The sequence below is a fragment of the Ambystoma mexicanum genome, chromosome 11 (assembly GCF_040938575.1).
Source record: "Ambystoma mexicanum isolate Mex_15411 chromosome 11, UKY_AmexF1_1, whole genome shotgun sequence".
Classification (NCBI taxonomy): Eukaryota; Metazoa; Chordata; class Amphibia; order Caudata; family Ambystomatidae; genus Ambystoma; species Ambystoma mexicanum.
The window spans coordinates 884,279,852-884,304,914 of NC_090934.1; the positions used below are offsets into that span (position 1 = coordinate 884,279,852).

A 25,063-nucleotide genomic window follows, 5' to 3' on the forward strand; every position below is an offset into this window, starting at 1 on the left:
ACGCATTCAATAGGTGAGTCAACCTAGGTTATTGGCTTGAATTGCCAACCATCATCTAGCCACCTTTTGTTGTTCGTTCCTGATGGGGAATAAAGACCTATTTTAGAGAACGTTTTAGTGGGCCCCTGTGTGAGTCACCGTTTACGTTAACCCAGTAGTTGAAGTTAAGTACCAGGAGTTCAGATCCGGTTAACGTTCTTTCAGGAGTGGTTTCCAAGATTAGCAGGGAAAAATATTCTTTGGATTATGGCCTATTCATTAGTAATGGGTTTTTGGAGGAAATTGCAGAGTATGTTCTGCCTGTGTATAATAGATAGTGGAACAGGCTGAGCTTTCAATTTGGTGATTGCAAATCCCAGTTCAGGGAAATGCTGCCACCTCTTGTAGAGGGTGTTAGGTGGACATTTTTTCATCCACAAGGAACAAGATCTACTTGGACCCATGGCTAGCAGAAACAAGCCCAAGATTATTATCACTGTTTGGATACTTAGTCGCAGATCATTTTTTATTTGCCGATCAGGCATTGACAAATGGACATTGTTGATTTAGAGTTCTGACTTGGATTTCTGTTTTCGCTTCTCTAGTGTCACCATAAAGGCAAAAGGCGTGCTGTGTAGTGAGATGGCATGGTCATGTCACCAACTCCCACACTGCAATTAAAATAAAATAAATAAAATAAGTTAAATGAATCTACAGATAAGGCAATATTGCCAGTATAGTAGCACAGGGTTAACATGCTCTCCTTGACCAGGACAATGTCATTTAATCTCTGGGCAACCACATTGAAGCTAGATGAGTTCGGCATGAAGTTCTACATACATTCTTTAACTGTTTTTGCTTATGTTTTGAACAAATGTAAAGCAGAGTAGTGATTTTTATTATTTATTTTCATTAAGTTGCAGTTGGTAGGTTAGGGTCCTTCATCTGACTATACTCTGACAACCGTCCGGTGTTTGGAGCCAGTTCGGCACAGCTGAATGACTCGTCTGTGTTGCTTCTCCAGCATAGTAGACCTGTTCAGCACATGCTCACTGTGCAAGTACACTGGTAGATGAGGCCATTGCTGGTTGCGGGTCACCAGACAAGATGCAATGACCAAAACACCTCAGTATAATGTGGTAATTGTTTTCTAGGCATGCATCATGTTTGCAAGAAATAAGACGAGAAGCTGCAGTTCGAACTATTCAGAACTGATGTGGACGGGAAAGGAGAAGTGATCAAATACTGGAGGCTAGACAACCAAGGGTACAAGGAAATGAAAGTACAATAAAGAAATTAAAAAAATAAAACATGAGAATTGGAAGCCATAAAACCACAACATCCCCCATTTTGGGTGCTAGTGGCTTGGGTGTCTGCCATCTAAATCGCCCAGTAAATACCTGCTCTCCTATTGTCCTGTCCCTTCCTCCTTTTGGTTTACTTTACTTTTAAGAAATTCTATTGTGCAGGCCATGGACCCATAGGTTTAAGGGCGCAACAAGGACACAGCATGAAACAAAAGAGATCCAAGAGCAGAAAACAGAATAGTATAGCAGGGGCTGATTTCCTAAAGCAAACATGAATGTATTCAGTTTTCTTTTGAAGACGTCAGTAGAGTCAATGCCGCTTAACTGTAGAGGAAGGTCGTTCCAAGCCCTAGGGATAGCAGCAAAGAAGGCTCCCTTTCTTCATAGTTCTACACCTAGGGATCATTAAATGTTCCTGAATGCTGGACTGAAGTGATCTTCTGTGTGTTTTATTAGATAACAGAGCCTTATTGCCAGCAGCCGAAAGAGGATGCTAGACTCAATTGGTAGCCAATGAAGAGCACGTCTTGCTACAGACACATGGTCTCTCCTAGAGAGACCCATAACTACTCTTAATGCTCCATTTTGGATGACCTGCAGCCTATTGCAAATAGATTTGGTAGTGCCCACAAGTAGGCTGGTGCAATAATCAATTTTAGCTCCCAGTATCACTCTCGCGATTGTCTGTTTGCTTGAGAGATCAGGGGTCTGAGGTGGCCCAACAGTTTGATGTAGTAGGCACAGGATGATACCACGCTACACACATGAGACTTCATGCTGAGATGTTGGTCAATAATGACCCCCGCGTTTTGACTTTAAGAGTGGTTAATGTAGCAGCTCCTATATGAAAACAATCATATGCTGATCCCAATTTCTGCAACATGTTGGGCGAGCCGACAACCAACTCAATTTTTTTTTTTCCCTTATTCAGCGCAAGTCTATTGTGGACCATCGAGGTCTCAATCAAGGCGTAGATTTTATTAATCCGTGTCTCATCTTGGTCGTGGTTACCAGATAGCGGAATGACTCACTGCGTATCGTCTGGTTAATTTGAAAATATCACCCCTTCATGTGCAAGCATGGCAAAAAAGGAACTGTAAAGATGTTATATAAACACGGCGAGGTACACAAGCCCTGTGGTACCACAAATCTAATGTCAATGAGCATAGCTTCTGCTTCTCTAAAGAATACTCGGCTTTCCTGTTGCATAGGAAGGATAACATCCAGAGGGCTGCTCTAGGTGAGAAATCGGCTACCTCCCCCATGATAGAGTGGTTCACCAGGTCGAAGGCTGCCGACAGATCCTTCAGCACAAGCATAGAGGTGTTTCTGTTCCAAAGCCAAATCTAAAACCCAATTGATGGTCAATCGGCAACATTTTTCAAATTAACAGCAATTTGCCTATACGCCACCTGGTCCAGACCTTTCCAAAGAAAAGGGGTATTTGTGATTGGCCTGAATTATTTGGAACATCAGGTGGGAGACCAGGCCTTTTGAGGATGGTTGTAACCCATGCACTTTTCAGGTCCTGGGGAACAGCCCCCGCTTCAAAAGACAGATAAACAAACTTGCATACAGCTGCAATCAAAGTAGGTCGGCAAGTTGTTATTATAGCTGTGGAGGTGTCATTTATGCGTTTAGTGGCTTTCAGCTGCTGGATAATAGAAGCCATTTCCACTATTGAGATGGGAGTAAAGTTAAATAGCGGAATAGCGGGGGAATTACTAAATACCCAACCGGCGTTTCCAACTTCAAAGAGTATCTTTTTTCTTGGCGATATCCACCCTAATATTCTTTAACTTATCCTGCGTGGCATTCTGAATAACATTGCACCAGGCACTATCCTTTACCATCAGATCAGGGACAGTATGATTGGTAGATTCTTGCTCTTTATTGAAAAGTTCCCTGGTGTCTGAGCATTGTTGGTGCTGTTAAAGAAATTTGTTTTGGCCTCAATTATCGCTATTCTATAGTTTTTAGCAGCAACCTTCTATACTGCCAGAGCTGACTGGGTCGAATGAAGTTTCCAGTTATAAAGTGAGGGTTGATGTTCTTAGGATCTTGAGCTCTGAGGAGAACTATATATTGTTTTTGTCTTACTTGAGCATTTTTTTCTTTAGTGGTGCTAGCGTGTCCGCCACTGTATCCAAGTGAAGGATAGACTTTGACAACTCCTTAGGGGAAGCCCAAACCGACGGGTTCACCAAAGGAGAGAGAAGGGGTTCTATCCTTTCTACCAAAATGTTCTTAAAATTTCTGGATGTTGCCTCCAACCTTGTTCCGTCTTTCACTTTCCTGGGAAGTCCGCAAGCACAGTAAGCTCAACAAAGAAGTGATCAGACCACAGACAGCTTGACACCAGAACATCATTTGTCCTTAACTTGTGGCATGCCACCCAATCAAGTTTATGTCCCATGCAATGTGTGGATGCGTGAATCAGTTGGACAAAGCCCATCTCCATCAATGCTTACTGTAATTCTATCGCGGCAGCATCATCTTTGTGCTGCAGCCATAGATTAATATCGCCCATAACAAGAAACCTAGTGTTAGGTGTCACTAAAAGGGGTATTACCCAAATTGTTCAAACACAATTGTTCGAATTACCGAATTGACCGAAAGTCGAGGGTCCGAATTGACCTTTGCACAATTGACCGTGTATATGTGTGTGTGTGTATATATGTGTATATATATATATATATATATAGGTTTCCCCCCGCATATATGTAACAATTGACCTTCACAATTCGGTCAATTGTGCAAAGGTCAATTGTAATTCGAACAATTGTAGTTCGAACAATTCGTATACATCCACTAAAGGTAGAAGAAAGCTATTGAGGCCAGCTATAAAATACTCAGACATGGAGGGAGGCCGATAAATCAGTAAGACCTTAATAGTAGCATCCGCGTTAAGACCAATTTTGACGCAAAGGGATTCAATTCCATCCATAATATAACCTTTAGTTTCTGAAATAGAGAGTCTAAAAATTAATGCAACCCTGCGGCCCCTACCCTCTTTCCTGTCATATCTCATCATCCCATAACCACTGGTAATTGCAAGGTTTAATGAGGGAGAAGCAGCACTGTGGCCCCAGGTCTCTGTGATAGCACAGACATCAATGCCATTTTCTTCAATGTAAGTCGCAACCTCTGTGACATGTTTCACTAATGATCTAGTGTTCAGCATCAGGAAACCAATGTTATTTGCAGGTAAAATTTGGTTTTCTACAGCTTGGTGGGATAGCCCCAATTACCACCTGAGGGGCATGGGGTGGTGAAGCTATTGCTTTTGCATTCATGGGTTGCATCTCGGCAGCTATATCAGTACCAAGGGCTAGAGGCCCATTACAGGTGGTGGCATTGCTACAATCTTCAAGTGAAAGAACCGCAGCATCAGCAGCGATAGTCTTCGGAGCGAGTGCCGGCATGTGGAAAGTTACTTCCTCTGCCAATATCTGCACTTCGATTGTGCTGGATGATATAAAATTGTCATTCGACACCATGCTTTGAACATTAACTGCTATTGACCATTTCCCCCCGCCCCCCCGCCCCCAGCAATGTACGAGAGGTTGGCATATTAACTGTGTCGAAGATTTGTCTTGCTGCCGTGATTGCAGCCAGCACCTCCGCGATGTCCATAACAAGAGGGATAAGTACTTCCGCCCTTCGGTCCTGCACAGACCGGCTGGGTTTCTTTGCACTGGTCGCGTGCCCTGGGTCACCAAGAACTGTTTCAAGGTTCCAGGAAAAAAAGTATTTAATTTTGTAACGTGCCACCAACTTTACAAAATACCTAACGTGATTCACAACCACATCAGGCAGTGTTTGAATAGATGGGTTCCAATCCAGAACCACATTAGGCTGTGTGGATGGATGGGTTGCAACCCTGGACCACATTAGGCTGTGTGCTGAATATATGGGTTCCAATGAGTACACCCATCGTTCTTTTTCTTGAGTTCTATTTTCCTAGTGCTTTTATTTTTTTATTATTATTTTATTTGTATTCCCTCCCTAACCCGGCCCCCCCTCTTTCTTGAGTGCAAGGCTAGGTAAGGGATGGTGCTGGGTCACTTTCCCAAACATTATATAAATAAAAAATTGCAACTACTGGAAAAACAAAGGTGCAAACAACTTCAAGGTGCTTGTTTACCAGAGAAACTCCATAAATGGGCATTCAAAGAAAAGCCCTTGGGGCACGGGTGGAATTCTCTAAAAGAGTTGTCTGTCAGGCAGCTGATAACGGGTTATTTCTGCCATGGCCTTCCAATGAAAACCTGTGGCGTAGTGTACAGCCTGGAAAGTATTTGAGTGAAGCGTGAACACTGGTGCTGTACCAAAAAGTGAAAATATGTTGCGATGCCAGAACATGTCTTCCTCCAACATCTGTCCATACAGCTTCCAGTGGCACCCAATCCCTGATTACTTAAGCATAATTCCTAGAGTATTCCCACACCTACAGCTTTCCTCTCCATTGCACCACTGCAGCTCCTAGAGATTGAAATAAAGCTGAGAAAGCACACAGAACACGTTTTATAGTGACTAGTGAATGTAGAAGACATTGAAACCTAATGAGACCTTTTCTGAATATTCCAGATTGGGGGTCTCCAGGTGCCGCATCAGACCTTTGGAGAAGCCGTCAAGCAGCCAGGTGTAACCTTTATCGCTGCCAAATTTGATGGCATCTTGGGGATGGCATATAATCGCATTGCTGTGGATGGCGTGGAGCCTGTTTTTGACAACATCATGAGGCAGAAGCTGGTAGAGGCAAACGTCTTCTCCTTCTACCTGAACAGGTAAGGGGACTCCTCCATTCAAACCTACCTCAGGCACCATTTTTCTTTTAGATTTCAGTGGTTTGGTGCATGTGAATAAGCCTGGTGGGTGCTTTGATGTAGCCATTGTATATATGTTAATGTTCCTATCATACGGATGAGCAGAAAGCTTCACTGGATCTGCATTTTAACCTTTTTGTCTTTAACAGCTATACTTCTACAACAGTTATCCATCAGGTTACACCACTGCCGAAGACTATGTACAATATAATTCTAATAAGCAAGCTGGAAAAAGTAGAACTGAATACAGACTAATAAATAGATTTATATGCTGGGAATAACTACACCAGGAGTAGAAATGTCAAGTTGCAAGCTAGTACAGACACAAAACGTTCTCCATGTGTACACAGCACACCAATTCGTACATGACAAGTCGATAATCACTAGCCAATGGCTAGTAGTGCAAATATTGACGGCTGAACTACACCACTACTTAACCTTTTCAGTGGGATCTTGTCCCGGGTTAAGTTTAGAGCTGGAAGTGGGCTGCAATGAAGAAGGCCAAATAAAGAGCAAGCAAGATCTCCAGGCATTACAGTGAATGTGAATGGACAGTAGAAGCAACTAATAGGCTTAATACTCTAGGCATGTATTCGTGAATATCTCCATGCAGTAATAATTATTGCCCAATTTAATGGTAGTCCGTTTCTCTTCCTTGGAAGGAAGAAGAGCTGGATTGCCCTATCCTAGGATTACACCTTGTAATGCCAAGGCCATACCGTGAAGATGCATTATTGACAGAAGACTTAAAGGGGAACCCACGAGAATTCATGCATTTATTTAGGAAAGGCACAGTGATGAGCCATCCAACTATCCAAACCTTTAGTGGTTTAATTCCAAAATGTAAAGCAGTAAACTATCTCAAAACAACACATGAAGGAAATGGAGATAACGGTTGCAGGGGCAGATACCTAATTACCTCAGCCCTAACCGGGGTCTACCACCCGAGAAACGTGCACGATTTATATGTAAAGCAAGGTTTATTGTTCAAAAATCTGTGGAGCAGTTGGATATTCCTGTGGAACCAAACCAACTGAAGTCTCAACAAACTACAATAGTTAGATTTTTATACATTTTGTCAACAGTTAAAACACTCCCAGATATTGTATAACCACCCAACCCTCAAACACGATTGGACAAAACATATACATAAAATGTCCCATCTCTTACAAATTCATGCTTTCTCATTTCTCATTGAAATTCTTTACAGTAATCATCAGATCATATTCAGGAATTGGTTTGTGGTAAGTCGTGACCGCATGGTGCAATGAAAACTTCACATACAACATAACTCATTACTTAGAGCCTTTAACCTTAAGTGTGATTTGCACATGGTCCGCTCAGATATTGTAGCAACAGGATGCGGAAGGCCTGAACAAACAGGATTTCTTTGAACTACAGATTGCGCTCTCATCTGCCCCAGACTCTTAAGACATTCTAAGTAATGCAACCACCACTCCAGCATGCACAGCCTCCTGTTTTGCTCTGTGAAAATAATTGAATGCCCGATACTTTGGGCCCCATCTTTATTGCCAGCCCAAGCAAATGGCCATACCCCTCTACGCAACTTCAATTAAATCTGTTCCTTTGCAGAACTGTTCAATCATAAACCTTGGTCCTGCTCGTAAGCTGACCTAGTGGATGACTCGTTCTTTGTCTTTCAAACCCCCAAGCCCAAAAAACAGAATGTCCCAGCTGCCTAAAAAATGCATTGTCCAACTAATAACTGCAAAGTTTGAATAAACCCCCAAAATTCCACTACATGCATATTTATATAAAACTCAATATTTAAGCTTCTTCCATATGTTTCTCCGTTTGATCAAAACCTCCTTTTATATATTCCTCCATGCGTATGTGTTATAAATGTTATTCTTTCGTTACCACGTGATCTCAGGACAGGCCCCCCTTATGTATTGGCATTGAGACCGTCTATATCTTCATATTTCCATGTACTGCAGAGCACCCTGTGTGTAAATCGTGTTCATGTTGCGTTTGTGGTTTTAACATTGTATCTTTGTACGTGCGTGCAACCCTAATATGTATCAATTCTAGACAACAGTAACACCAACAAGTTACATATCTCATCCATAATTAACTACACTTGATACATATGACATTGCAACATCGCAGCCAGTTTGCCGGCTCCTCAGTCCTTAAATGGCACGTGCAACATAAACCCCTCGTAATGATGGGGACACTTTCTGACCACCCCAACATTCCCCCGTTTAGTTAATACTCTAACACATCATAATCCTCTTCTCTGTGAATTACCATACAATAATTCCCTATACCTGTCCCAATATGGGCATACTCCTACGAACAACCCCAACTTTTCCCCCCAACTTGTCCCCACCATTTGTGCAATCTACCTGCGGCTCCATAAAAGCATGCTAATTTGTTAGAGGACATAAGACCTATTCAGTTTGGTAACCCCTACGCTTTCTCTTTCTCCCCAACCTTCTCAGTCACCCTTTTACTCACCCCTCTCCTACTACTGATATGACTCTCAGAAATTGCATGCACATTTATACTATAGTACCACTTCTTTCACCAGCCACTACCTCACCTTTTCCATAAATTGCTTCACGCTCCTCTACAGCATCCTTCCTCTTTCTGGTCTTTGAGCTAGCTTTATCAAGCAGTTACCTTTTTTATTTATTTATATTTATATAGCGCACAAACAGCCAAAGGGCATTGCGGCGCTGTTACTTGCAAGAGTTTAGTTACAAGGGCACAGGAATAGTTGCATTCAAAGGCACATTATGAATACTACAAGGCATAATATTGATATTACGACTGGTACAATTGGTCATTACATTACAGCTTATGCAGTGGGTCATATGATAGGTATTCAACTGATGCGACGCACTTTATGTGAAGAGGATGGTTTTCATAGCTTTGCGGAAGGTGCTGAGGGAGGCCTCACCTCGGATTGTGGGAGGTAGGGCGTTCCAGTGAGTGGGTGCGAGATATGGGAAACTGGATCCGCCCGTTCTGGCTCTGTTTACTAGTGGCACAGAGAGCATGTTGGTATATGGTGATCTGGTTGGCCTTGTAGAGGAGACTGGATGGATCCTTTGAGAGAGGTAAGCAGGAGCAGTGAGGTGAATGCACTTGTGGGTCAGTGTCAGCTTTGAAGACGATCCTTTCTTTTATTGGGAGCCAGTGGGCTAGTTTTCTGGCCTCTGAAATGTATTCTCTTTTGTCAGTGCCTTGGGCTGCCCAGAGAGCACTGTTCTGAATGACTTGTAACCTTGCTAGGTTTTTAGTGGAGGTGCCTAGAAGGAGTACATTGCAGCAGTCCAGCCTAGAACCAGTGATGGCTCTGGCTATGTTTGTGCAGTTCTCTTTGGAGAGAAAGCGCCTGACTGCGTTGATTAGTTTAGCATGATATGCAGCTGCGGAGACTATTGCGTTGACTTGTCTATCCATGGATAGGTTGGAGTTCAAGTAGACTCCAAGAGTTTTGACTGATTCTAAGACAGGTATTTTGGTGGAGTTGATGGTGAAATGACTGAATTGGGAGTCAAGATTTTTTAGCGGGTCGGGGGAACCTACCAGGAGGAGTTCAGTCTTGTCGGAGTTGAGGCATAGTCCATTGTCTGCCATCCACGCTTGGATGGTGTTGTAGAGGTTGTTGAGGGTCAGGGAGTCAGTGTCATAGTTACCGGTGAGGGTGAGGCGGTTCTGTGTGTCGTCTGCGTAGTTAGTGTAGGAAATGCCCATAGCGTCGAGGATGAGAAAGCGGGGTCGTGTGAAGATGTTGTAGAGGGTGGCTGAGAGGCAGGAGCCTTGGGGCACACCAGAGTATGATGGTTGGTGAGGCGGAGGCTAGGTCAGAGAATACTTGCATGGTTCTGTCTTGTAAGAAGGAGGTGATCCATGCTGTGGCGTCAGGGGAGAATTTGGCAGTTGAGGAGAGGTGGTGGCATAGGACGTTGTGATCCACGAGGTCGAAAGCTGCGGATAGGTCAAGAAGAGAAGTGCTGTTTTGCCCCTGTCTCCGGCATCGTCCATCTGGTTTTTAAGGTCAAGTAGGGCGGTTTCAGACCCGTGTCTAGGTCAGAATCCAGATTGGCGGAGTTCTAGGAGTTTGTTCTCTTCAATGAAGTGTTGAACCTGCAGGTATGTTTCTTTGTCCAGTATTTTGAGGAGGAATGGGACAGTGGTGATAGGTCTATAGTTGGTGCGGTCGAGAGTTGTTTTTTTTTTTGAGAGGGCGGACCCAGGCTTCCTTGAAGGAGGCATGGACTTTCCCTGTGGCAAAGGAGGCATTTACAAAGGCTGTAAGGAAGGGAGCTTGTGCCTCCGTGCAGTCCTTGACAATGGTGGCTGGGCATGCATCACCTTTGCAGTTGGAGGGTTTGATGTTCCTCATTATGTTGTCTTTTTCCTGAATGGGTTTGAAGGAAAAGGGTTGGGGGAGAGGAGGAGGGGTCCGGGGCTGTTGGTGGGACAGGGATGTGCGTATTGGGTAGGGCTTGTTTAGTGGCTAGTATTTTGTTTTGGAGAAGGCTCAATTTAGTTTGCATGGCTGTTTGTATGTCATCACACCAAACTTTGTCTTTGAAGTTCGGGGGGGGCGGGAGTGGGTGTCTCTAGCTCCCTGAAAATGGCAAAGATTTCTTTTGTGCTAGATTGGGCTTCAGAGATTCTGGATTCAAAAGATTTGGCCTTTGCTTGGGTGATTGCCTTTTTATATTTAGTGCAGCGGGCTTTAAAGATCATCTTGTCTTTGTTAGAGTGAGACGTTTGCCACTGTGTAAGAGCAGCCTTTTATTTTGTTGCCGAGTGAGAGGAGGTCCGGGGTGAACCAGGCGTTGGAGTAGGTGGTGGGTTTGGACTTGCGGGGTTTGAGTGGGGCAATGGAGTTGATAGCTGCTTTGATGGCAACATCGTAGGCTGTTGCAAGTGTTTCTGGGTCTGTGGAGAAAGGAGGTCTGAAGGCTGGGCCTTGGAGGAATGGCAGTAGCCTTTCCTTTGTGAGCTTCTAGCGAGGCAGGGTGGCAGTGGTTGGGGTGAGGGGGTGGAGGAGCTAGTGGTGAGGATGCTAAAGGTGGTGATATGGTGGTCAGACCATGGGGTGGGAGTGTTTCCAGTGATGAGTGGGCAGTTATGCTGCGCGATGCAGTTGAGAGTTCTGCCCTGGGTGTGAGTTGGGCTAAAGATGGTGTTCTTGTAGCCTAGAGCCTTCTGGGCTGAGTCAAGGGATTTGGCTGCTGGGCCCTTACTGTCCAGGACACCTAGGTTAACGTCCGCAAGGAGAATGGCTTTTGATTGTTGTTTGAGGTTGTCAGAGAGGAGGTGGATGAGAGAGGCTTGGAAGTCTCCTGTTGGGCCTGGAGGGTGGTAGACAGTGTGAACAGCAATGGTACAGTGGGGAGGTAGGTTGATTTTTGACTTGAAGGTAGTCCCTGTTGTTGTGCTACACCTCCACCTTTAGAGAGGCGATCTTGTCTAGTGATGAAATAACCAGGGGGTAGTGCGAGCGCCGTTGCGGAGGCCTCATGTAACCATGTTTCTGAGATCATGAGCAGATCGAGGTCATGGGTGGTTAGGTCGTGGATGTCTAAAGCGTGGGCATTGATGGACCTGGCGTTAATCATGGCGCATTTAAAATGGGGTTCAGTAACAGCTGGGGGGGTGGGGGGGGGGGTTAGTGAGGAGAGTGGGTGAGGTGGTTGGCATGGTTGCGCTGTGGGAGTTGGAGTTGCACATCACAGATTTAGCACTGGGAGCTCATTTTCAGTTGTGGTGGGCACAAGTGGTATCACATTTGGCACAGTATCATTCAAAATGGGGGTAGAAGAATTGCACTTCACAGATTTTACACAGGGGGGCTCATTTTCAGTGGTGGTGAACACAAGTGGTATCACATTTGATTTGGAAGTGGTACAATTGTAAGTGTGGTAGAGTACTTCATTAGCTGCTATATTGGAGGTAATTGTAGTGGCTGTAGGCTTTGGAGTTGGGCGGAAGAGTCTAGCACTGTTCACAAGTGGAGAGGGTGGCAAGGTGTGGGAGCATAGCTGGGCATTGCGGGTGCTCGTGGGGGAGGGTCTGGGAGCTGACCGTAGCTTGCAGAGTGCGGGCGCGTAATCTGAAGCATCTGGAAGTAAAGCATGGGTTTGAACGAGGTTTGTTGTAGTTATGCTTCTTACCTCCGGGATGCGGCATAGATTTGGGGCAGACGAGCAGCAAAGAGCAGATAAGAGCATGGGAGTCCTTTCTTCACAGCCTTCCCTGGTCGGCTTTGCCTCTCTGCCCTCTCCCCCTCCATTTAAAGCAGGAGGGTAGGGGCAGACAGAGAGAGGCAGCAAATGGGTGCTCGGGCCCGCAGCAGTGATTTCAGCCGGCTTCTTTGTTGGGATGGCGTCCATGGCAACCATGGACGCCATTTCAGGATACTGCAGGGCCGTGGAACATGCGGCGAACGGCGAGGAGTGAATGGAACACTCGGATGTTCCGAATTCGATCGGATCAGCTCCCAGCTGATCCGTATGATGAAGAGCTTGCGGCAGAGCAGATAAGAGCATGGGAGGCCTTTCCTCACGGCCTTCCCTGCTCGGCTTTGCCTCTCGGCCCCCTCCCCTTCCATTTAAAGCAGGAGGGGAGGGGCAGCCAGAGAGACTTTGTGCTGTAAATTGCTGCCAGTGTTATTAATTGCAGTTGTAATTGTGTTACTGGTGCTATCAACACGTCTTAAGCAAGTATGCCTTCAGCCACTTAATTGATGTGTCTTTGCACTTAAATTATTTTAAAGACCAGCATTGGCAAAGCCAAAAGTGTTCTCTTATGTACAGGTATTAGACATTATCCAGGCACTACTATCACATGGCTGGGTATGCACACCATTATCCAGATGTTACCGTCTTTTGGCCAGGTGGTGCCATTAGGGCAGTGCCTGGAAAATGGCGATCACATTTGCCAATGTTTGTTTCTAAATGTTTTCAGTATTGTATTTGTGATATTGGGTATATATTTCTAAGTGTTCATGAAAGCGTTATTTCCAATTGGAGCACAGCAAGCCCAACAGATTGACTGTTGGATTAGAGAGAGTTTGACTATTTCAGTTTTGATTAGCCAAGTCATCCCCAACACCTACAATCAACGGTGCCACCAAGCTTGTCACATCATTGGGCACAGAGATTATCTGGAAATGTCCCCCAGAATATTCAACTATGACAAGTTACAACAGACATTCAACAGATCTGCTGGCCCAGGCAGTTAATAAGTAATCTTAAATGCAGATTGAGGCTTTTTTGCCTGTGTTTGAATGCATACGTAAGAAAACCTGCTTAACCCAAAGGGTCCTCTGGCCCTCATATGCACAACAGCTTTAGACCATCTGTGGTGGTCCCCTCCAGAGCCCTGTCCAGGACTGATGCTCACCACCTACTTCTCTCCCCGGCTTTCCTACCCCACTGTCCCTGGCTTTCTTGCTTCATTTGTCTGTGGACAGCTTTCACTAATCAATGCTCTGATACTGAAAAGCTCTGTTATATTTAGCTTGAAAGAATCTTGTTACATGGGAAGGTTCTAGAATGACAGTGAACATTGAGAGCTGGTTGAGGTAGGAGGAGGAGGAGCAGGAGGACGACTGTGGCTGCAAAGCTGCGACTTATGAATAAATCGATTCTATGAGGGCACACCATCCAAATGATGACTCCACCACGGTGGTAGAGGATTGAACGTAAAATAATTGGCAGCGAGGATGGAAATGCAAGTTGTGTTAAAATGAAGTAGGATATCTGGGACCCACCTTTTCTAAGGATGGGATAGGTCCTAAAGAATCGTTAGTGAAAAGAGTTATTGCAGCTCCCGAATAATCCAACAAAAGATTTGTTGTCATTTTTGGTGCTATGTGAATTCTGCACTAAATTCATGAGACACTTTGCATCAATCATGGAGCCCTTGAAGGATAGAATGAGAAAAGGGTCAACACTCAAATGAAAAGGGAGACAACAAGTAGCTTGCGAGAAAGTTAAGGTATGCATTATAAGAACCGAAGTGTTGAGGCCATTTGATACAAAAAGGAACACATAGATTCCAGCAATAAGGGCCTGGGTGCCCTACTCGCACAAGAGGATGGAAAAATAGGTGACGTAAGGGTTAGTTCTGCTTAAAGGACTCTTTCGCAAATGTAAACTGGACATTCTGTGATAGAGAAAGGTGCTTGGGGCGTATAGCATTTTAGCCAATTTATCTGGGGAGCTCCTTTCCTGTTGAGTACTGATAATAAGACGCTACTTAAAATATTAAAAGAAGGCGGTGCAGATAAAGTGTCCCCAAGGCTATTTAGGATGGCATCCAGATTAGTTGAATATAATTACAGGATTGAGTTAATGGAAGGGCATCATAACAGGGTTGCAGATTTCTTATCGAGGATGCCAACTCTAGAAGGAGTGAAGAGTGTATTATATTATGGGGGGGGGTGTGTGTGTGTGTGTCAGAACTTTAACAAGACTCTTGTCCAAATGCTCCAATGATGAGATGATTCAAGAGGTGTGCAAGTATATGGTTGAGGACTGAGGGTGATAGAGAGCCAAGCCAGGATGGCCGTAGGTCTGTGAGCTCCAGACATCCGGAAAATATCCTGCTGAATCCTGATTCTCTAAAGGCCATAAAAGCATCTGAAGAGACACCCAAGTTGATTGAGAGCGCCTATAAAATAAAAATCTGAGAGTCCTGGGCACCTTAATTGCGACAAATGAGAAGTGGGCCCTGTCTGCGCACACGCGACTAAGACCGGTCTGGATCCGCGCGAGCTGTGCGACTGAGGCCAGCTCGCAGCCCCCGTGTGTAGGGATCCGAGGTGGCCAGCACTAGCTGCCGGCGACTTAACACTGAAGTGCAACAGACATGTGTAGGAGAGCTCTCGGACGTGCCGCCTGCAGTGGCGCTAGGAGAACGAGGACCCAGGACGACATCTTGCACGTCGAGGAACAGCCCACACCTGGGACATGGACCTTGTCTGGGGGTAAGGAGCAAGGTGCAAGACCCCTGTGCATGTGGAGACCTTTGGGGGGGGAGGGGTATAGAGGGGACTTGCAGGAAGGAGAATCCCGTCTTGAGAGGAGCTGCCTCCACCACCTGCCGCCCTCTTTCTACCCCCCACAACCCCCCCAGACCACCACCATGGCCGATGCAGCCTGGAGAGAGAGAGAAGCCATGAAGTAAACACTGACCTACAACGGGGTGCAGACTCTGACTCTCGGGCGCCCAGAACTGGTGAAGTACCAGACACAATTTCAGAGGTATGAACCTGGGTGTACCCGGGGGGGCGGGTGAAATCTCACTTAAGGACTGGAGCCCGCCCTCCAAGTGACCCACCCTCCAGAGGATTTGATTGCGAGTGACTCTGCTCACAACCCTACACCCTATCTTCCCTATATAAGAGCGGGGCAGAACAAAAAGGGAAGAGTGGGTACTGGACTCTCACTTGGGTTACTCTCCTTTCGAGTGGATGGAGCGCAGGAGTTGCCCACTAAAGCAGAGGCACAACGGGGGGCGGCTCTTCACATTTTTTTTTTATACCCGAGGTAATACTGAACAGTGATACGAAGCGGGCGAGGACATTGTGGCAATGGGGAGGATTGTATATATCTTGGGAAGGAGTGCAGCTCGTGGGAGGCGCAACAAAGACGTGGCTGACAGCAGGAGAACGCCCCAATCAGACAGTGACACTGTGTCAAAATCTGGTAAACACCTGTTAAAATTGCACATTGAGAATCCTGCGACGACCAAACATCTACCCTGCCGGTGAAGACTCCCGAGTAAGCACAACCTAGCCCCCATCAGTGGATACAGGAGGAGCACTCGATGACATCAAGAAAATGTTAGGGCAAGTGCAAGCAAGCATTCAGTCACAGCATGGGGAAACTGGATACCATAACGTGCAAAGTGGACTATATGCAGGTGTGCCTCTACAAACATGGGGAACGCCTGGACAAAGAGGGCAGAGTAACTACGGTCGAGGATGAATCCCATACTACCACGAGGGACTTGGTCTTGGTTAAGAGAGCACTTGGAACGAACGGACAAGTAAGACTACCTTGAATCCCAGCCCGCAACATGGAGACAATGGTGGAAGACTGCTGAGAGAAACACTTGGAAAGGAAGACTTCTTTGCAGTATTTATCGTATAAAGAGCCAACTGCATCCCCAGTGGGGGAGACGTTGGTGCTGGGGGCACCAGCCAGACCTATAATAGCTTGATTATTGAACTATCCAGAGGGAGACCTAGCCCTGAGGAAAGCCAGTGAAAAGGGATCCCTGACATACCAAGGCGCACTGGTCCGCCTCTTCCCAGACTTCTCGGACACAGTGCAATCATCCAGGAAGACCTTTTTATAGATGTCGTGAAAAAGGCATCAAAAATGCACTGTTATTTCCTAACAAATCTGAGTGGAGCACAATGGCCGCGTGATATTTCTCACAACCCGGAGGAAGCAAACACAATTCTGGAGGCAATTCCCCTTGACACCACATCGCAATGATTAAGGCGGCCAATGGACATCTGCGGCTGCAGGCAAAAAATGTTAACCCAGCACTGGGCAATCAAATCTATGTTTGTTAACTTGGGTGGCTGGGCCCTGGTGCACCCTCATGCATTAGCACCTGATTGTTGTGGGGGGTGTGGGGTGGTGAGTTGCTGGTGGGTGTGGAGGGGGGGAGGAACAGGGGTGGATGGGAAGTTGGGAGAATGCAGTGGTTTCCAAGGCTGCCTCACCTCTGTGGTCAACTGGTCAGTGTTCAATTTTTTTTTTACAAGGGGTGAACATTGGACTAATGAAGAAACAGTCAACACAAGATGGCGTACACACGAGTATGACATGGAATGTCCGGGGCCTGAACTGGCCATCTAAATGATGAAAGGTTATATTATATATGCAACGTCACCAAGTGGTTGTAGCATTTCTTCAAGAAACTCATCTAACTCCTGAGAGAGAGAGAGGCAAAATATGGGCAAGGATGGGGTTGTCACCAATATTTTTCTACATAGTCTGCTTACTGCAAGGGGTGTGTAGAAATATACTACTGCAGAACACCATAGGGTTGCGACTGATCGCACAGGTTAAGGATGAAGAGGGGTAAGCCCTCAAGATACATGGAACCATACATGGGTGAGTGTGCATTTATGGATCTAACCAAGACTCTGTAGAAACCCTGGGATGGATAACAAGGCAACTGGAAGCCCCCCCAGCCTCGTGTCTGGAGAGGGGTTTTTAATGCACTAATGAACCCCGATCAGACACTGGCCTATGGATTCCTCCCGTACTGTCCTAAGGTGACTGGTAGACTACGGGATATGTGCTTGGCATGGGAAAAAAACGACATCTGGAGAACGAGGCATCCGGGGGGAGGAGGGTACACAGTTCACTCCTCGGTCCACAACTCGTCCTCATGACAAGACTGCTTCCTGATCTCAATCATGGGGCACACACTGTCGGATCATGCCCCAGTAGTAATGGCCTTACTGATACCCGATGGAATGGGGGGGGGGGAGGCACCCTGGATATTTAAAGCGGAGGCTTGGTAAATGGGGTATTTTCGGGATGGGTTACTAAAACTATCAATGACTTTTTTTAACTAAATGTGGGATCGGTAGGGTCCTACGTGACATTGTGGGTACGTTTTAAATGCGTCATCAGGGTGGAATGCATCTCGAAGGAGTCTGGGATACTGAAACAAATACGACAGCAGCTGGCAGATAGCAAGGCTCAGATAAAGCAACTACAGGTAGAAACAACTGGGGTGGATACAGCCAAGGAAGATGAGATTAAGGAAAAGCTCCAATTATTTGATGAATTGGCTCCAAGGGAAGTGAGGTTTCTTCGGGGTGTGAGGCAGTACGCAAATATGGGGAGGGGCAATGCCCTGGTAGGGTACTCCAGAGCAACGAAACTAGAAAGGCAGAAGGGACAGATTTTTATCCTTCAAGAACTCCCAAGGGGAGGTGAAATTCTGGGACGCGTACATATAGCTGACTGTATTCCTCCCATGTTCGAGTTTCACAGGGTGAAATGAATGACTCCCTGGACCAGGTGGCATTATATTGGTGCACGCCGGAGGAAAGGGATTGGCTTGGCTGCCCCATATCTTTGGAGGAGGTTCTGTCGACAATTAAGTCACTGCTGTCCGGGAAAGCCTAGGCGGCTACACAGCAGAATTTTACAAATTCTTTTCTAGCAAGCTATAGCCCCACATCGGCTAGAGGTGTATCGGCAGAGCCAGAGGGACGGCTAGCTACCGAGTCATTGAGAGAAGCAGTGGTGGTGGTGGTGGTGGTGGTACTTCCGAAGCCAGATAAAGCAGCAGACTGCTCCTCCTCATATTGTCCCGTATCCCTTATAAACAGGGACAATAAGATTCTGGCCAAGATATTAGCATCCAGATCGGCCCCACTGATGCACAGATGTGTTAAGGCGGACCAGTTGGGATTTACACTGGAGCGCTCCTCCTCCTACTTGTTGCGCAGGATGTTTGGGCTAATGTCAGCTGCCCAACATGAGTCCATAGTGGCGGCGCTGTTGGATGCTACAGAAGCGTTTGACTCCGTAGAATGGCCCTTTTTGTCTACGGTGCTATGCAGAATGGGGGAGGAATTCATAGCCCTAGTCGATCTACTCTACATCCTACCCAGCGCCAATGTCCGAGTGAATTTTCAACTCGCATCCGTTATACCCTTTGAGAAGGGAAGAAGTTGGACTCCACAGGGAAAAAGGTGATCTACTCGGCAGCGCCTACTGTCAAGGCAGAGAATGCTCTCGCAATGCTGGCCAGGTACGACAGGGAGCTGTGGCACAGGATGGCTCAGCTGCTGGAATTTCTCCCCAACACAAGAGGGTTGAGGCGCTGGAAATTCTACAGGAGGGCGATGTGGCTTCGGACCATGCCATCACCATGTCCCTGGACATCTTGGACACAGGGCTCCTGAGGAACGGTGTCTGCCTCCGTCGTCGTGGCTGGTTGAAGGCCACCAACTTTCGGCTGGAAGTTCAGACAATGATCCTGGACATGCCTTTTGATGGAGACCGTCTTTTTGGGAAGGCTGTCGATCAGTCGTTGCACGCTATCAAGACCGACGGAGACGCTCGGGCCCTAGGCACGCTGCAGAAGCATCAGCCTTCCTTTTGTGCCGCAGGAGGCAAATCCGGAAGATTGTCGAACGGTTTCGGCGGGGGATCATCCTTGTACCATTAACCCTCTTGTTCCACGACCCCGGAAGCCTATAGGGGTTGTTCGGGGGTGGCCGTCGTCACCGCTCCCAAGGTGGCACAAATGCCTCGCAGCAGGATTGAACAGGCCAGGACGTCTGGCCCCCACCCGTGCACCCCAGTGGGAGGCAGGCTGGCAGGCGGGCTGGCAGGCTTTGTCAGCGAGTCGGAAAAGATCTCTTCTCCACCGACCGTTGGTTGCTGGACGTTCTCACCCACGGACATACTCTATTAGCATGTGCCACACTTGCATGGAATTCTCAAGCTTAGCCCGCGTCGCATCTAGATAGAAATATGATGGTTAGCATGTGCCACACTCAGATGGAATTTCTCAAGTTTGGTCTGCGCCAAATCTAGACGGAAAGGTGACTATTAGCATGTGCCACACTTAGATGGAATTTCAGAAATGGGACTGTTGGCATTTGCCACACCTGGATGGAATTCTCAAGCTAGGTTTGCGCAAAATCTAGGCAGTAGTGTGATTGTTGGCATGTGCCACACTTAGACGGAATTCTCGGGCTTGGCACGCGTTGCATCTAGATAGAAATATGATTGTTAGCAGATACCACACCTAGATGGAATTTCAGAAATGTGATTGTTAGCATATGTGTCTCTTAGCATGCAACTCACTTAGAATTATGAACCTGGCTTGCGCGGCATCTAGATAGAAATGTGACTGTTAGCATGTACCGGATCTAGATGGAATCCCACAATTGCAAGGACAGCGATGCCAACTTACCAACCAACTAACAATTCCATCCATCTGCATACACCTCCCAAACTATAACCAAACACAACCACAAGCCTTAAACGCAGCAATCCGCACAAACGTCACAACAATGCAACAACAAAACAAACCACACATAGACTTGCACAACAGCACACGACGACTACGGACCATAAAACACCCCAAGCCCAGCCGACGGAACCACCGGGCTGAGGCTGCCAACAGCACATCACTGCTCTCTTGCACTTTTCCAGCTTATTCCTACTAACCCACCCCCTCTCCTCTCCTTTTCAGAGCCACCAGAGCGCCAGGGGACCACTTCGGTGGTGATAGTGCGCGGTACAAATGACCTTTAACATTAACATTAACATATTGTCCAGCAGAAGTGTCCGTGGATACTACCGGTAGCCCGGCAGGAGCAGCACCTGCAGGAAGTATGCGCCATGCTAAGAAAAGTGGCGATAGAGCTGATTCGTAGGCGACTCCTGGGTGCTGGAGTCTACGCCAGATACTTCTTAGTAAAAAAGACCGGGGGCTGGAGGCCCATCCTCGACCTGCGGCGGCTAAACAAGTAACTAAAGTCCCGAAAATTCAGGATGGTCACCTTGCAACATGTGCTCGGCCAACTGGAGGAAGGGGATTTCCTGACATCAATGGATCTAGGGGACATTTACTTCCACGTTCCCATTCACGAGAAGCATTGGAAGTTCCTGCGCTTCGTTGTACAAGGTCAGCACTACCAATTCAAGGCCCTCCCCTTTGGACCGAAGTTGGTGCACAGGGTGTTTACGAAGTGCCTGGACAGTGGCGGTCCATCTACATGTACCCGTACCTCGACGACTGGCTCATCCGGGCCAGGTGAAGGGCGATCGCTGTCAAACACACGGACAGGAACGTCTGGCTGCAGACTGATCTGGGGTTCTCGGTGAACTATCCAAAATCCTGCTTGGTTCCATTGTAGGACGTGCTGTTCTTGGGGACCAGGCTCAACACGGTCTCCTGCCTGGCGGCCCCCTTCTGAGGAGAGAATAGCGGCCATTATGGGCTAGGTGCAATGGCTGTTGGCACTGAAGATCGCCACGGTATGGACCATCAAGTCGCTGCTCGGCATGATGTTGTTGTGTATCTACCTGATGAGAGACTGCATGTTGCGGATGCTGCCCCTGCAGGAATTCCTGGACGCTAAGTGGACAGGTCTGTGCTCTACGAGGATTTCCTTTGAGCAATAAGTGGTGGGGCATGCACTCCAACATCGCCGGGGCACGGATTTCCAGAGTCCCCCATACCAAGAGACAGTCACCACGGACGCGTCCCTGCAGGGCTGGGGAGCCCACACCGGACGTCTCCATGCCAGAGGCCTGTGGCTACCGGTGGAGAGGGGCCACCACATCAATGTCCTGGAGCTGCGGGCAGTGTTCTGGGCCCTCGAGTCGTTCCTTCTGTCCCTTAAGGCCAAAGTGGTGAGGGTCTTCACAGACAATACCACCATGATGTTCTACATCGGGAAGCAGGGGGCAACAGATCCCCAGCACTCTCCAGGGAGGTGCAGGACTTGTGGCACTGTGCCATCGCCCAGGGGATGCATCTCATTCCTTTTCACCTGGCGTGAGTTAAGAACAGCATCGCCGACTCCCTCAGCAGGGAACTATGCTCTTGCCTCAGGTGGGAGGTTCGACAGGAGCAGGTGGACAGCCTCGTCCTCAAATGGGAGAGACCCCAGATTGACCTGTTTGCGACGACACAAACTCCAAATGCCAGAGATTCGACAGCAGGTACCACCAACCGGGGAGCATGGGGGGATGCTTTCTCATTCACATGGGAAGGCCTGTTCCTGTTCATGTTCCACCCCATTGTCGCTCCTGCTGCGAGTCATCGGTCAACTCAGACAATGATGTCAATTCCAGTCAGTGCCAGTGCAGGATGATCCTCGTGCCCCGGCATGGCTACGGCAGCCTGTCGACGTTCCCTCCAGTCAAGCTACCAGTGGTCGCAGATCTACTCACCAGGGAAGGGGGCACAATCCTGCACCACGACCCAGGATCAGTGAACCTGAAGGCTTGGCTCCTGCAGCCTTAGAGTTCTGAGGGTACGAACTACTGGCAGACTGCAGGGGGTTCTTTGCCAGGGCCAAGGTGCCGTCGACTCTTAAGTGCTAAGGGCACAAGTGGAAGCACTTCACAAGTTGGTGCCGGATGCAGAAGATCAACCCCCTGAGGGTCACAGCCCCTCAGGTACTTCTGTACTTGTTGTCTTTGGCCAAGGCGGGGCTGCTGCACGTCTCCAAGGTGCATCTGGGGGCTATCTCCTGCTACACCAGGTCTCTGGGACGGACTTCTCTTTGGTCCCAACATCTAGTCGAGGAGTTCCTCAAAGGACTGTTCAGATCATTCCCACGGGGGTAGGTGCGCGGCCTGGGAACTCCACGTGGTACTGAGAAAGCTCATGGTGGGGCCCCCTTTGAGCCTATGCATCAAGCCCCTCTCGTTCATTTCGTGGAAAACTGCTTTTCTCATGGCCATCCTCTCTGCCAGAAGGGTAGGTGCGATCCAGGCCCTATCCTGCAAGCAGCATATCTGACTTTCCACGAGACGAGGGTCATGCAGCAAGTGCATCCCTCCTTCATGCCAAAGGTTACATCGGAATTCCACCTCAACGAGCCTTTGGTGTTACCTGTGTTTTTTCCGATGCCTTGGTCGCCGACTGTTGGGACCTTGCACTCGCTGGATGTGGCGCATGCCATGAAGTTCTATGTGGCACGCACAAAGAAGTTTCCAGAAGACGTCACAACTTTTCGTGAACCTTGGTCCTGTGAACCATGGGAAAGCTTTGTCCAAGGCTTCCATTTCCAGGTGGCTCTCCGCTCTATCATGCACTGTCACCGGTTGGCAAACCGACCGCTGCTTGGTCGTCCGAGAGCCCATTCCACCAGAGCAGTCGCTGCAACGACAGCTGGTGTGCCCTGGCTGGACATCTGCAGCGCATCTACGTGGAGGTCTACGCGCACCTTCACAAGATTCTACTGCGTCGACAGGGATTCCAGGGAGAAGTCCAGGGTCGGACTAGCAGTGCTACACAACCTGTTCGCTTGAAGGTGAGCCTGTTCCGCAGGTAAGAGTAATTGCTTCTGTTGAGCCTTGCCACTTCCCATGGTTGCGTATGTATGTACTGCTATGTATTCTTTATTCATGAGCATTTTAATCCATGCCAGACCCCATGCTGGAGAAGGAACATGTTACCTACCTTACACTGTTGTTCTCCAGCATGGGTCTGGCATGGATTTACATGCAAACCCTCCCTCCTGCTCCTCTGTGGCTCTTTTTGGTCATACTGCCACTTTACGTGCTACCAAATCTGAAGATGGCTGCCAGAGGAGGGGCTTAGGGAGAGGGCAGTCATTGGCTGGGGCAAGTATGATCCAGAGCTCAGTGATTGGTTTAAAGGACAAAGACAGTTTGTAAGTGAAACTGTTTTTTCTTTTGCCAAGGATTCTCGGCCTGACTGGGAATATTCATGAGCATGTGAATCCATGCCAGACACATGCTGGAGAACAGTTACAGGTAAGTGACTTGTTCCTTTTCCTTCCTACTGTCTGTCTGCTGTGACTTCACTGAATGAATTAAATTGTTTATCTTTAAATCAATGTGAGTGTGAGTTAGTACCGATAATACGGGAGAAATGTCAGTGTCATTCTCTGTAACAATTGTAACCACGAGCAACTACAATTGAAGCAGTCACTTATGAAAAGTGTTATTAATTCCTATGTGTATTAGTTGAAATGTACCTACCTTCTTTGTGTACATAAGAATAAATGTATATTTTTAACATAACATTTACTGTGGAAGAGCTTCTTTGGGCTATTGTATTGTCTGTGTTCAGTGTGCTTACCTACAGCTCACATCCTCCTCATAAGTCTGGCTGCTCTGCCATTTTACCAATCCTTTGGGTAGTACAGACTTCTACAGGTCCCGAACTCGTAGTATACTACCAAGGGAATGTTTTATAGAGTCTTGCATCCAAGTGGACTTAATAAGAGTGCGTCCCTAAGAGCTCCACTGTGTAGAGGCAGACCATGAACAGAAGAAGGCAGTGGCGCAAGAACACGCAGAACTGCATTCTGGAGCAAAGACATGTCGACCGGCTCCCGAACAGGGCTGCAGAGCCGCAGATCTCCACCGTGTGTAGGCAGACCGAGAACAGAATTCAGAGAAGAAAGCTGTAGCAAGAGGACATGCTGAACAGCACGGTCAAGCAAAGACACACACAGGCTGCTGAGAAGGACTGCAAAGCTGGAGGAAACAGCGACAAACCCGTATAGAGAGACGGAAAGCCATTGGGTTGACCATGATCAGCTGGGTGGACCGGGAGCTCTTATTGAAGGTGTGGATGCTGCCCGGGTCCATACAGGGGATAAGAGAAGCCATTGTGAGTGGTCCCGGGACCCTGAATGCAAGTATAAGAAAGATTTGGCAAAGAGACATTGAGTGGGAATCTGGGACCCTGAAATACGAGCATAAGGATATTTGGGCAAAGAGAAGCCATTCTTAGAGGGTCAAGGACACTGAAGACTAAAAAAGTTTGGACAGATTACTATAACCCAGCAGGAGAGTGAACCGGTTATAGAAAGAAAGATCAAGAGCGAAAGAGACTGGGTCGAGGGCCACCAAGTGAAAGAAGAGTGCATCCATTGTGTATTGACTTTGGGGCTGTACCTGGGTGGAGTATAGCAGGTCTGCCCAGCTGAGCCACTGATGAAGCTTACAGAAAGCCTCAAAGGTCAGGGAGACCTTCCCCTGGTGTTGTGAATTACTCATTATTGGTGCTTCATGAAATGCTGAAGAAACCAGGAGAAAGGGAGGTATTTCCCACTGGTGTTTTGTTCTACTTCAAAGAATTCTCCTAGAGGATCACTGCAAACATTGGAACATTAACAGGTTGCCCAAAAAGGGAACATGGGGCCCAAACAAGGCCACACCAAAGACCTGGGAGTAACTTTTGATCAGC

The 25,063-nt window shown here is 47.4% G+C and overlaps 1 protein-coding gene across 1 annotated transcript in view; it reads left to right on the top strand.

The window, feature by feature from the left end:
- Positions 1-25,063, top strand: part of CTSD (cathepsin D) — a 227,607-nt gene that overhangs the window by 127,387 nt on the left and 75,157 nt on the right. The window contains exon 5 of the mRNA XM_069623953.1: positions 5,877-6,076. Within this exon, the coding sequence (XP_069480054.1) occupies positions 5,877-6,076 (200 nt within the window). The remainder of the gene's footprint in view (positions 1-5,876; positions 6,077-25,063) is intronic.